At 37.0% G+C, this 15,040-nt stretch overlaps 2 protein-coding genes across 2 annotated transcripts; both read right to left on the reverse strand.

Annotated features, from left to right (window-relative positions):
• Positions 1–235: 235 nt before the first annotated feature.
• Positions 236–4,185, reverse strand: LOC141591617 (uncharacterized). The gene is made up of 4 exons (XM_074412007.1): positions 3,922–4,185; positions 2,846–2,947; positions 951–1,111; positions 236–471 (listed from the first exon to the last, which is right to left on the reverse strand). The coding sequence occupies exons 1-4, from the start codon at positions 4,007–4,009 to the stop codon at positions 358–360; spliced, it is 465 nt and encodes a 154-aa protein (XP_074268108.1). The 5' UTR covers positions 4,010–4,185; the 3' UTR covers positions 236–357.
• A 1,255-nt stretch (positions 4,186–5,440) lies between these two features.
• Positions 5,441–9,177, reverse strand: LOC141591618 (dnaJ protein homolog ANJ1-like). The gene is made up of 6 exons (XM_074412008.1): positions 8,877–9,177; positions 7,822–7,987; positions 7,469–7,610; positions 6,569–6,845; positions 6,190–6,388; positions 5,441–5,923 (listed from the first exon to the last, which is right to left on the reverse strand). The coding sequence occupies exons 1-6, from the start codon at positions 9,024–9,026 to the stop codon at positions 5,601–5,603; spliced, it is 1,257 nt and encodes a 418-aa protein (XP_074268109.1). The 5' UTR covers positions 9,027–9,177; the 3' UTR covers positions 5,441–5,600.
• Between the last annotated feature and the right edge of the window lie 5,863 nt (positions 9,178–15,040).

The following is a 15,040-nucleotide window of genomic DNA, read 5'->3' on the forward strand; positions in this document are numbered from 1 at the left end:
GTACAAACTCTCCTCATCTGAGACTCTGACTAATATGTACAAACCAAAATTTCATAAATCAATTATCAGGAATTTTCGTTTCTCTTTCCGATCAATTTATTTTGGTTTAGGGATTCAATTACCAATCAACAGCAGGTTGAGAATAAACCAGTAAAACGCTTGTAAGTTATAACACAGCAACTGAACAACTTAGCTAGGCAGCAGATATGGAAAGACAAAATGTGCAACGCATAAGTTTCCGCGGAAATCATTAATTCTTTACATTGCTATAGAAAAGAGTCAAATTCCAGTACATACAAGGATATAGAAGAAGTAGAAAGTTGTAAATTCACAAACCCGGTTTTCACAGGACCAAGCTCAGATCTCGGAAACAGATGCTCTAGCTCCACGAACAATTTTGAAATTAAATCTAATACAGGTAAGCAAATGATTGTCGTCGTCTGCAATACTCATCTTGAGACTGTATGAGCCCTATTCATTAGACACAAATATATGAACAAAAGGGATTAGTAATGCATGGAAAAACAAATAAAACCTACTTTGCATTAGAAAACGTACATCATGTATACCAAGAGAAATTCTTGCGTCCTCCTGGAGGTGTAAGGAGGACGCAAGAATTTCTCGTATACCAAAGCTATTTATACGGAGTAATTATCATTTCGATCTTGGGTGTTGAGAATAAAGTTGACGTTTCTTTTTAGGGGAGGTTACCTAGCAAATTGATGCAATATTGCAATCTCTCACATTTATGCAGAAGCGTATGGGTAATTGTTGGTTATTCTGGGTTATTTTCACGTAAGAGATACGAACTTTGTTTAAAAAACTGATATCCCTCTCTCGTCTCTTTCGTCTACGTGCCAAAAGCAGATGATAACTATTTACCATGACAGAAGTAAGAAGAAAATTTGTGGGAAAACAGGATACGCTGACTTTTTACAGCATGAACTTACTGCGGGAGTGATTCCTGGAAGAGTTTGGAAGTGTGAGAGTACAAAGTCGCCAGGACCAACAGGACAGGGTGTTTCTTTGCATAAATCGATTTTCTCAGAGTGGACAAAGATCCCCAAGAAATAGACATTGATACTCACTTTACCTCCGGAAATGCTTTTACCTGCGACCAACATAAGATTTACATAGCATTACAAATATGATCTACGAAGTATTTTAAAGAGTAAATGAGCCTGGGAACAGCAATCATTATCGGGCAAGAAAGAAAAACGACAACCTCTCAGCTCTCGGGACTAAAATCGGCAAATTGCTATTACAGTTAGCAAAAGGCACCATCACATCCGACAGAATTCGTAGCATTGGCAGTTGTGTGGAGTTGTAACATCCATAGGCTACTAAGACTATGCAAAGCTAAAATAGGGAGAAATCCACAAATTTAACTGGGATATCCCGTGTTTCAATGTCAAACTCGGAAACCGGTCAACTACGCGTACTTGAACAATAACAACATATTGTAGTTAGCATGAATAGCACACTTTAAGATGTCGTATATTTGTTCTAGAAAGAAACACAGTAACAAACACCGCACACATAGTGACTGCACAATACAACAACAACAGCATCGGAGCCTTAATCCCAAAATGATTTGGGGTCGGCTAACATGAATCATCCTTTGGAACCTTCCACGGGTGAACGCACACCTCAAAATGCGAAAAAAATAGAAAAGAAAAAGAGTGAAACATAATACAAAAGCCGGGTAAACTTATAGGTTTTAAAATCGAGGTCCGGATTTCTTTTATAAAAACTAGAATTTAAAACGAGAATAAAGAATAAAACTATTTTGAAAACCGATGTAAAACTTAAGGTCCGGAATACCTTAAAACTGAACCAAGTATTAATATATAAGAAAGTTGTTGGAAAAAGGTGTAATAAATCCGGAAAAAAACAAATAATTTTTTTTAAAAATTAAATAAAACCATTAAATATTTCAAATAACGTCAGATACTAACCCCATGTATCATAGCACAATAAGTGAATAAAATTATCATGGCAACCCAAATACTAGTATAATTGCAGCAACTGTTAGCAAATAGCTGAGTCTCCTGGCTAATGTTATATGGAGATTCCCGTCAAGCACCAAACACCGCACACATAGTGACTGCACAATAAGAGATTCCCGTCAAGCACCAAAAGCAAAGGTTTGAGTTGATCAGTCTAGAGATCTTCCTCGTTTGTCTAATATGCTCAGTTGCTCACTTCGGACTCAGCTCTAAACTGATCTAAAGCTGACAAAAATCCAACACATTTTGTAACCAATATTTCTATCTAGTTGAAAATAATCATGGTGCCATTAGCCGATTATCATCATGAGTTAATATTTTCCATTAAATAGTCACATAATCATACTAAATCATCAAAAGCAACATATACCCCCTCCACAACTAATATAGCTCTTGAGAAGTAATTCATATGATTGTTCAGTAATTTCAATCACTGAACTCCATATAAAACTTAGTGCAAATGGTGTACCCCGAATGATGCATCACGTTCTGTGGCACACTCTTCTTATATTTCCGCATCACCACATTAAAATGAAAACGAGCCTTGTATGAGATACTCTCACATGTGAAAACACTCGTGCTTCCCTCATTTGATTATATGGTTAATTGATTAGTCTGACATGTCAAGCGTCTCATTTAAGTTTTTGCGTTATTTGATACCCCTATCTCGGTATATGTCATTCAACCGTGTAACCAACGAAACAATAATGGGTGAGACAAGAAACGGGGCTTAAAACAAACACAAAATGACAAATTATCTCATCTCTTGCAATCTCATTTTTTCCTACATTTTCGACAAAAGGAATGCTACCAATCAATATGAAGAAAATAATTACCAGAGGAAGCAGAAATCTTAAATTCGGCCTTTTCACCGGATACCACAGGGTCAGGATTCATTACTACTCCTTTAACCTTCACATCATAGTGACCTTTCTTATCTGCAGTAAGACATCACGGTCACCAGTTCAATATCACCAGCTTCTTCTAGTGACGGAACCAGTATTTGAAGTAAAGGCGACAGAAATATGATCAAAAATCTCAAAGGTCAATAATTCAATATAGTAAGCTTGTAAAAAGTCGAAAATTTTGAAAAAAATGTAAACCTTCCATTTTTCATGGATGACTGACTGCCACTTCTAGCCCCTTCGCTTTATCATTGATCTCTTCACATCTAAATTACTCCCTCCGTCTCAATCATTTGTTTACCTTTGGGGTCTGTTTGGATAGGAGGATTTGGAGGGAAAGAGAGGGGAGGGAAAGGAAAGGAAGGGATGATAAATCCTTTGTTTGATTAGCAAAATGGAGGTGGAGGGATTTTGAGGGGAGGGAAAATGAATCCCTCCACTTTCCCCCTCCAAGCCAAATTATTTCCTCTCCAACAAAGGCAAGATTTGGAGGGAAAATGACCTCCTCCATTCTCCCTCCCCTTCCCTTCCCTTCCATCCCTTTCTCTTCCCTCCTTCTCCCTCCCCTCCCTTTCCCTCCACTTTTGCTATCCAAACACACCCTTGATTAAAATACATCTCACAAAGAATAAAAACGTAAACAAATTAATGTGACGGAGGGAGTAAGTTTTACCAACCCCATAAGACATGAAGCCACAGCTGAGCAAGAATGATACTCCCTCTATTCCGTCCCAAATCCCAATCATTTGTTTACTTTGATTAAAATGGCGTCACAAATAACGAAAAAAAGGTAAACAAATGATTGAGACGGGGGAATTAATATGACCTCCAAATTCTCCCCACCTAAAAAAAAACAATCTACATTTTATTCCAAACTACAAATCTTGGTTCCGCTATAGCCTAAAAGTCGAACTTTGAACTAAATGAAATACAAATTGCTATATTAAATGAAAAAATAAATTAAATGATTAAAATTAATAAAAAGTTTAGTGATCAAGATGACTAACCGCAGTATCTAATGGGCTTGGCCAAAATTGAAGGTAAAACCAAACAAACCCACAAAAAGAGAGTAACTTTGAACCTGCAAATCGCCATGGAATCAGCAGTGAAAATCAAGAATATGGAGATTGACTAAAAGTGATCAATGAAAGATGATCCGAATATTTTCAATGGATATTTTTTGTAGATTCTGTGACTTTGTTTGGAGTATGTCAGGTATTGTGAATTGTGGTCAATTGCAAATGCAACGTGTGCTATGTCTGTTCGGTTGGTCTTGCTTCAAACAGGTCATCTTAATTTGAGCCAATAATACGGGATTTTGTAACCATTTTACATTCAAATGTGAGCACTATTGAAAAACAAGTTAGCATAAGCTGTAACACTGATTATACCATTGTAGTTACATATCCGTCCAACCCGTCAACTAGGGATGTCATTGTAAAGGCGGACGTGTTGTGCTTCGAGTATCCGTATTCTTTCCATTTTTTTTTTTTATTTGAGAAAATAAAGAGTAAATTATCGAATCAACGGTCCAGAATAAATTAGATGGAACCAAAATTAAGTCGCACCCTCATCGTGAAATTATTGAACCTCTCTTGATAACGCTAGGTTTTTTTTTTTTTTTTTCATAAGTTGCATAACTAGTGTACATTGATTTCACCCTTGAGTTGCGCCCCATGTGTTTACGAAACTGAGTAATGGACTGCGGCAAAACCTTGCTCCCCTCCGACAACTGTGCAGAAGCGCCTATTTCCGACTAAATTCATAAAGAGAGGCCTACAGGAGAACACACCGCGGCTGATAACTGCCTCTGTGCTAGCATCCTTGATATCTACGCGTATACCCAAGGGTGGTAGAGCAAGCACGTGTTACTAAAAAGCGAAGACAATTGGCCATCACTGCCACTGATAGAAGCAGAGACAAATCCGTATAACTTGATAATATTCGAGCAGTCATTTTTTTTCGTAGTTAGTTACATACTGTTTTTTTTTCCGGAGTTAGTTACATCCATACTGACATGTTCCGAAGGTATAATCGTGTTATAGTCCGCGTCCAAGGGAGTTGATAGTAACAAGGCGTCACCAAAACAAATCGACTGTGGGTTGTCTATATCTCGATTGTAGACATCAAAGGTATAATTATCTACTCTATCGGTTACACAAATTTGTCCATAAACTTCACATGATTTATCATCCTCCAATTTGTTACTAATTTCGCGGTGAATGGTGACAGTAAAGATCTCGACAAGAGGAGTAACGAGAACATCATGGTAAAAATAAAGGTCCCTTCTTTACAACCACCTGAACAACCCTGATCAACATGCGAATCCATAAATGGACTATGATTCGGAACAATGCACACGTAAATACAGTTGAAAGTTCATAATAGAAGACCTTAAGATGAAAACGACACGACAAAATCATTTTCCAAGCCTCCAAGAGTCGATTATCAAACCAAAACATATTGAACCCCTGATAAATCAAGTGATGAGAAGCATAAATTCAATGCTCTTTGAATCAAGCGATCTAAAAAGTAAACACATTTCTTCAAAATATTCAGAAAGCATGATGAAAATCAAGATGAGATGTCCAGACATATTTCATAGAGAAAAAAAAAAGAACGAGATGCGAAAAGTAGCAGTCGTTGCTATTTTAGGTATTCAGATTACACAAGTTTTCAACACATCTTACTGCTGAGCACATTGGACCCTCTGGCCACCATGGGGTTCGTCATCATCTTCATCATACGCCTCTTGTTGGGCCTGAGCTTGCTTCCTCTTCATTTCCTCCTCAATGTTAACGCTATGCATTGTCGTCTCTTCACACTCGTCCAGCTCCATTTCTGAGAGCTGCATTGATGGCTTGGGTGGTAGAACTGCCTCCAAAGCCGCGACCTGGTCAAGGCTAAGTGATTCGGGGAATTCCACAGAGAAGTGGATGTATAGCTTGCCCTTCATGAATGGCCTCTGGTAGATTGGCATACCCTCGTCATCAACTGCCTTGAATTGATCTATACAACAAAAACCCGACATGAAACAAATTCAACACCTTTATAACTCTGAACGTTCATCCAATATACAGTCGGACACAATAAACTATTAATTCCACTGTCCATGAATAAACTTCCTGTCTCCTATGGGTCTCCTTGAATAAATTTCCGAGTTAGAACGTATGGTCTCACGTTTCCATGCAAAACAGACCATGAAGTTTATCCATGGATGACGGGAGTAACTCAAAGTGATATACAAGGCTTGAAGTGATGGAAGAGATACTAACCAGGCTTGATAACTTCTCCAGGATTCGACTTAATAAGGAGCTGCCTTCCATCGAGATGGGTTAATACGAATCTGAAACCACAAAGTGCCTCGGTAAGGCTCAGAGTATGCTCATAGAACAGGTCTTGACCCTTTCTCTTAAATTTAGGGTGCTCTTTCTGCTGAAGGACGAAGACAATATCTCCAGTGACAGTATCAGGCTACAAAAAAGTAAAGCACGATGTCAATAACAATCAAATGATCTAACCGGCCATAACTTGGCCTGGTTGCTGAGACCGAGGGCGTGTGAAAAAGAGGTGCAATTTTGAAACCCTCTTTCCCGTTGTCATTTTACTGGTTTTAAATATAAACAAAATACAAAAGCAAAGTTCAAGACATACCGCCTCATCAGCCTCTCCAGTAAAAGTGACTTTCTGACCATTTTGCATACCCTTATCTACAACAACCTCAAGAACCTTCTTCTCAGGCACAACTTTGTCTCCCTTGCACTGAGGGCATCTGTCCTTGTCACTGATGGACTCTCCTGTGCCCTTACATTCATTACAAGGATGCTGCATCTGCTGAATCATAGATGGACCAAGTTGTCTGATTGACACCTTCATACCCGTTCCTTGACATCCACCACATGTCATTGAGGCACCAGATTTTGACCCTTTTCTGTTATAACACATAAAACATTGATGGCGTCAGAAATCTATTCCCTCCATGCCATTTATAATATCCCAATTCGACTTTCATGATCAAACATTGTCAATGTCGAGCGATGTCCTCTCACTGTATACAATAGTTACAATTTTTTAAAAATGACAACACCTATGTTACTCCGACTCTCTTAATTTCCTAGAGTACCCGTATCCGACACTCGACACTCGGACATGGGTATGACACTTGTAGACCTCATTTTAGACCAAAATATGCATATTTTTCAAAAAAATAGCCGAGTCCGACATTTGGTCACACACACGTGTTGGATACTTCTAAACGAGTCTGAGCAACATAGGACAACACAAAAGTAGAAGTTTTAGAGATCAAACGCGGCAGATATACAATCTGCATACAGACAAATATGGGGGCATTGATGTCAAAATTTATATAGGGATTGACCATCAAAGTTAATCGGGAATAATAAGAGTTGATATACTCCGTAACTTATAAGAGCTGGTTGACAATCAAAGTCAAACGGAGAAAACCTAATTTTATATAGCACATTAGCACTACAACAGTACAACCTATTAACTGAATCACTGACAATACAAAACTAAGGTCGGAAGATTACTCACCCACTGCACTTTGAGCAGATTACATTGCGAGACAGAGAGAGTTTCTTTGTGGTACCACCATAAAGGTCCTCGAGGGACACCTTGAGAGGATGGATCACATCTTCTCCTCTCCTTTGCCTTCTACCTCGGCTGCTACCACCACCTGATCACCCAGAGATATATATCACAATTAGCCACAAGAACAACAACATTACACCAATGCCTCTGATAAGAGTCCTGCAAATGGCGGGCTAGGGAAAGGAGGGGATCTGATGTACAGAAATCTACTCCTATTGACTCAATATTAGTCGCATTAGGCATTACAACAAATTAGTTCGAATAAACCAATCAAGAAACTGCAGAAGAGTGATTACCACCAAATGGACTTCCTCCGAAGAATGAACTGAAGATGTCGAATGGATCATGCATACCGCCACCTCCACCCATTCCTTCCTTGAGTGCATCTTCACCATACTCATCATATATCTTACGCTTGTCAGGATCACTCAATACCTCATAAGCATGAGCCAACTCCTTGAACTGCACACATAAGACACAACCCCGCTTTTACCTCACTATCAAACAAAGCAGAACAAAGAACTACCAGAAGTCAGACCAAAAGTTTCCTGCCTATGTTCTTCAAAAATGTAGTGACTAGTTATGTTCTTTTTGTTTACTTTACATTATTTTACATGCAAGTGACGGGTTCAAACGTCGACTCATATCAGCCGACCCAAAATTGTTAGTAGTCCAAATGTTGACCTACACATCAACATATCCAAGATTGTTTAACCCGTTTGGAAAACCCCTCAAGGCCTCAAGCAATCATCATACATAAAGTTGCCTAACCCTTTCCGCCAAATCATCCCAAAAGTCGAATGAACAACGGGCAATGCAGACATGCGGCTATCAGATAACATCCTTTCCTATACGACTAAAATAGATTCCGAACCAAATCAGCTATCAATCAACATTCAACACAAACGAATACCTTAATCTCAATCAACACCGATTCATTTTCTCAAAGATTACATCTCTCGATTCAATCATAGGCTAAGACTCACATCCACATCACAAAAAAAACTAGGGTTTCAAATTTCAACAAAACCCTAAACAACCACACTATTTTACAATTAACAACAAACTTAACCTAATTAACATACATAAACATCAACTTCAATCAAAAATCCCCAAATTTCATTGTTTACAACATAATTCAACATCAAAAACAACTAATCACACAATTACCCTAATCAAGATCAAATCATTCTAGATCCAACAAACTACCCACATCATAAAATCAAAAACCCACATCAAAAAGTCAAAAATTAACAAGAAATCAAATCTCAAATCACAAATCTAACATCTCAAAATCATAAAACCCTAAAAATCAACTACAAATAATTAGGGATTAATGAAAGAATTAAACCTTTTCAGGATCACCACCCTTATCAGGATGATTCTTAATAGCAGCTTTACGATAAGCTTTCTTTAATTCATCAGGAGTAGCATTTTGTTGAACACCTAAAACTTGATAATACTTAGTATTATCACTCTTTTTTGGTGCCCTACCAAACATTTTCACTCAAATTTTTTAGGGTTTTTTTGTGATTTGAGATTTAATTTGATAGATGGGTACCAAAATTTGTAGGAGATTTGTTGGTGATGGATGAAGGAAAAGAGGGTTCAAAGTTGTGTGACGATTTTTCTACTTATATAATGGAGTGATTAAAAAGGGGAAGTTTTCCTAATTTTATGGGGTTTGGGAATTTGGATGGTTAGGATTTGAGATTTGGGTATGTGGAGGATTTTGGATCGTTGATGTGTTTTTGTTGAATTTTGTTGAGTGGAAAGAGGGTGGAAATTATTAATTAGAGTGTTTTTTTTAGGAAAGTGAATTATAGAAAGTTTAATTATTTTATAAATTAAGAAAGTTTGGCTCGAAATCGGTAACTTTAATTAGACCCGGTAAATGGGTCAATTGAGTTGGATTTAGGTTGGGTCAATTTCGTGATTGTGAGCTTCGCGTTGGATCGGATTGGTCATTTTCAGGTTTGGGTCAGCTAAATAAAGTTATTCATGCATAGTAATCAGTTTGCAACGATAAACATTTGGGTCGAGACGTCTAGTTATATTGGGTCGAGTAAATCCGATTCGGCTCAAACTCGGGTTTTGAGTTCAACGTCAGGTCGGATCAATTTTGTTAGGTTTAGCTTTAATATCAGCTATTGTCTCTAAGCAGATGTCAAGTAGATAAACTGGTATAAAATCATTAGACCTTGTACTTATAACATAGGTTCATTTCCTAACAACATCAAATTTGCTCGTATGCTCTTTTTATGAAAAAAAAAAAAAATAACGTAATTGCTACATACAACACACAATTATACTTTGTACTTTGTAAAAATCTGAATGAAATACTCTGAGTTTGAAACGAATTTATTGGGTAACACGTGTTAATTAGATGGATGTGAAATACTCTTTATATCGACTTATTAGTTAATTACCTTTTTGTAACATGACAGGTTAAGTACTCCTTCGGAGTTAATTTGCTTATATTTTATATTTTTTTATAAAAGATATTTTACTCAAATGTAAACAAATGTTAAGGATGAAGGAAGTAGTAGTATTAGGTTTAAATTGAGCTGTAATAAATCATCTAAACACGACATAACACAAATACCCACATTACAAGTTCTACAACATTTACCTACCAATCACACTTTACTATCCTAATCAAGATCAAACGTGTATATAAAGATGAAATTTAGTTGTTAAAACTCGGGTAAAATTCTTACGGGTTCATATTTGAATTCCTCTAAGGTAATTTTGTGGGATTTTTGTATGACAATACTATACCTAATACGGTTAAGACACCGAGCTTGTCACCTTGACTAAATGGGTAACTGAGCTTAACCCAATCATTCAAGTATAATAAAATGATAACTAATCTTAAATCAACAATCGTACCCAATATCCAAAAACATCAATCATTTACAGAATTATTAACTAAAAGATAGAAATTAACCTTTTCAGGATCACCACGTTTATCAGGATGATTTTTCATAGCGGCTTTCCTATAAGCTTTCCGTATTTCATCGGGTGATGCATTATTTTGTACACCTAAAACCTCATAATACTTGGTGTTATCACTCCTAGATGGTGCTCTACCAAACATTTTGTATCTCCTCTTTAGATTGTATGTTTTGAGATGATATGATGATTATGATTTTTTAAATTTGCGCACAAAACTTGCAGGAGACTTCTTGTTTTTGGGTAGAGAGGACGACTTTACGTGGTTGATGAAGTCGTCAATGTTATTATATATAGTGTGTTTTTACAAACGATTATTCAAATGTTGCTACTTGTGTAGTTTGTTTTTCTATGTCGAGTTGACGAATTTGTACGCGTTATTTTACATACTTTTTTATTTGTAGGAACGTCATTTTAGACTTTTAATAAGTCTTTCTAATTGTAAATCATTGGAAAAAAAAAAACATAGATTTAAATATTTTATATTTTCTTTTCTATTAAAAAAAAAGATAATGAATCCTTGGAAAAAAAATTGGTGTTCCTGAACTTTTTAAGTTCACAAATTCTTAGATATGCGAGTACTAGTGTTTTTGAATGAAACTATTTTAAAGATTAGAAACAAAATGTTCATTTTATACGGTAGTACTTAAGTTCACAATACATTTGTTGTATTACATAATTACGGTTTTTGGTAAGCTAATTTTTCGTAAAATCAATAATTATTTATTAAACCAGAAAACGTGAAGTGACTTCGACACTCAAAGTTAGTTTGTTAGAACTAAAATGTTGTAATCTACTCTGGGTGTGAACTTATGAGTATCACCTCTCATAAGTTATAACTATATCAGCTATGTAAACATAAATTTAGAGGATCTTGATTGCAGTGATAATTACAGATGAGTACTTACGTGGAGTAGTCATTAGATCTGATAAGGAGATTCCTTGAAATCAACAAGAAGATAAACTCAATCTTTTGCCTTCTCCTGCCTTCCTTATTCTCTAATTCTCTTCTTGTGTGTTTCTCTTAATGAATATGAATTAGGTTAAAATCACAAACAGGTGTAGCTTTTATTATATAGGTGGCAGGAGGGGCATAATTAGATAAGTGGCCTAATATGTTAATGGCCTGTAAACATTAACCGTAATCCACTTAGTCTATTACTCCGACTAAAAACCCGAAACATCATATTTAGCTATTATCTATTAGAGTGACTAACGTCAGTAATTAGGTCCACATAATAGAGAATTAATATGATAATTCTTACATTCTCCCACTTGGACCATATTACTGACCTAAACATAATGTCACGTGCAAACAGAGTCATAAGTCGCGCAGAAAACTAAATGAATACATAATGGGTTTATCTTAATTACCCTGATCATTCCGAATAACTGGTTGAGTCATGGCGGAAACACTACTATACAAGAGAAGTGGTCCTTCCATGTACTACGGACCAATCATTTAGAATAATCAGTTTGTACAAGGAGCAAACATAATCCCCCGATAATGTCCTTGAGGAAAAGGACCGATTCGTTAATCGTGCAATAATAATAATGTATACAATAACAATAATACGATACAGAAAATCGTTCGGAAACCATCATCATAAGAAAACATAAGTTGATTAATCAAAACATAAGTGTCATCATTACAAAACACTAGCATGATCCAAACACAAACGAAAAGCCTTAATGATTATCCTCCGGACCCATATCAAGTATCATGCTTTAAAAATGTCTTTGGAGGTAACCCCTTAGTTAAAGGATCTATATATTGGCACTAGTCGTGATGTGCTCAATTGATACGATGTTTTTCCGAACTTCCTCCTTAACTGATAGGTATTTCATTTCCATGTGTTTTATACCTTTAGAATACCTATCATTCTTCGAAAAGAAGACAATGCGGCATTATCACGATAAATTTTCAGCGGCCTTGCAACAGAATTCATAATGCTAATCCCCGAAAGAAAGTTCCGCAACCATAAAGCTTGAATAGTAGCCTCAAAGCACGCTACAAATTCAGCTTCCATAGTGGATGAGGCAATAATTGTCTTTTAGCACTCTTCCAGGAGATTGCCCCCACTAAATCAAACACATAACCAAAGGTGCTTTTCCTTGAGTCCACACATCCTCCAAAATCTGAGTCAAGATATCCAATAACCTCAAGTGATCGGTATGTCTATAAGTGAGCATTTTGTCCCTTGTTCCCTTTAAGTACCTTAAAACTTTCTTAGCCGCACTCCAATGACCCATTCCAGATTGGACCGATATCGACCCAACATACCCACTTTGCAAAACTTATGTCGTCTTGTGGACTGCACTGCGCATACATTAAGCTTCCAACTAGATATGCATAAGGAAAATTTTTCATGGCATTTCGTTCTAGTTCAGTCTTAGGACACATACTTAAGCTGAACTTATCCCCTGTCTGAATAGGAACATCATTGGGATTACATTTTACCATGTTAAATCTTTCTAAGACCTTCATGATATAGGCTTTCTGAGACAACCCGAATGTCCTTTGTGATCTGTCTCGAGATATTTCCACCCCGATCACATAGGACGCCTCTCCCATATCTTTCATCTCAAAGTTGCTTGATAGAAATCTTTAGTTTGATGTAATAGTCCCAAATCACCGTCATGCTGCGATGAGTATATCATCGACATATAAGACCAAAAATGCAAACTTACTCCCACCGATCTTCGTATATACACCGATCAACAAGTTTTCTTGAAACCCAAAGGAGGTGATGGTATTATGGAACTTAATATACCATTGCCGAGAAGCTTGCTTAAGCCCATAAATGGACTTCTTTAATATACAGACTTTGTCCTCTTTGTCATCAATAATGAAGCCTTCAGGCTGAGCCATATAGACTTCTTCTTCCAAACTCCCATTCAAGAATGCCGTTTTCACATCCATTTGATGTAGCTCTAAGTCAAAATGAGCTACTAAAGCTAAAATGATCCGTAAAGAATCCTTCTTAGAAACTGGAGAGAAGGTTTCATTATAATCAATGCCTTCTTTCTCGATTAAAGCCTTTAGCTACCGGTCTGATTTATGTCGTTCAATATTACCTAAGGAGTCGCGCTTGGTCTTAAAGACCCACTTGCAAATTGACACCTTATGACCTGCTGGTAAATTGACCAACTCCCAGACCTCATTCTTAGCCATAGACTCCATCTCTTCTTTCATGGCATTAATCCATTTATCGGAATCATCACTATTCATAGCTTGTGAAAACGTAACCGGATCATTATCCACACTAATGTCAAATTCACATTGATATACTTCATAGTCATCTAAAATAGCTGGCCTTCTAGGTCTTGTGGACCTTCTTAATGTTATTTCAAGTGCTGTATCAACAACCTCAGTGGTGATGTTATCATTCGGGAGTGGAGGATCATCAACATTAGGTTCCACAATATTGACTGAGTCAACATTATCATTATGTGAAACTTCATCAATAGAAATTGGGGGCAAAGGAACTGGAATTGCCACCCTAACCTCATTGACGACGACATCCCTTACCTGATCACTCCCACTAACTTCGCCATTCTCAAGGAATTTGGCATTTCCGGTTTCAACAATTCTTGTCTTGTGTGTAGGACAGTAAAACCTATACCCTTTGAACTTTTCTGGATAGCCGATAAAGAAACCACTAATGGTTCTAGGATCAAGCTTCCTTTCAATTGGATTATAAATGCGTGCCTCTGCTGGGCATCCCCATACATGTAAGTGTTGAAGACTCGGTTTCCATCCTTTCCACAGTTCAAATGGTGTCTTTGAAACGCTTTCTCGGGAACCCGATTTCCAACATACACAAAGGTCATAAGGGCATGCATCCACAACTTCATGGGTAGATTGGTATTACTCATCATTGTCCTCACAACCTCTAATAGGGTTCGATTACGCCTCTCAAAGAACACCATTCATCCATGGAGAACCGTGAAGTTGTGTACTTGAGGGACAATACCCAAACTTTCAAGGAGTTTTGCAAAAGGACCAGGATGTTGTCCTGATTCATCATATTTGCCATAATATTCACCACCCCTATCTGACCTTACGATTTTCACTTTCTTTCCCAATTGCCTTTCCACCTCCTTAATGTAAACCTCTAAAGCGTTTACTGATTGAGATTTTTCATGCAAAAGGTAAAAATAACAATAACGTGAATAATCATCAATAAAGGTGATGAAATATTTCTCTCCGCTCATGGAGGGAACATCAAATGGACCACATATGTCTGTATGTATAATTTCTAAAAGAGCAGTGCTTCTTGTGGACCCTTTCTTGGTGTGTTTGGTTTGCTTACCCTTAATACATTCCACACACGTCCCAAAATCCGTAAAATCAAGAGAAGGTAGTATATTGTCTTTAACCAATATGCTCATTCTTTCTCTTGAAATATGGGCCAAACGTTTATGCCACAAGAAGGAGGAACTTTCATTAGACCTTCCACGTTTCGAACTAACATTATTATGCAGGGAAACATTACGAGAAACACAGAGAGATTCTGAAAACAATTTATCTAAATAAATTCGATACAATCCGTTTTC

Source organism: Silene latifolia, chromosome 7 (genome assembly GCF_048544455.1).
Source record: "Silene latifolia isolate original U9 population chromosome 7, ASM4854445v1, whole genome shotgun sequence".
In the NCBI taxonomy this organism is placed as follows: Eukaryota; Viridiplantae; Streptophyta; class Magnoliopsida; order Caryophyllales; family Caryophyllaceae; genus Silene; species Silene latifolia.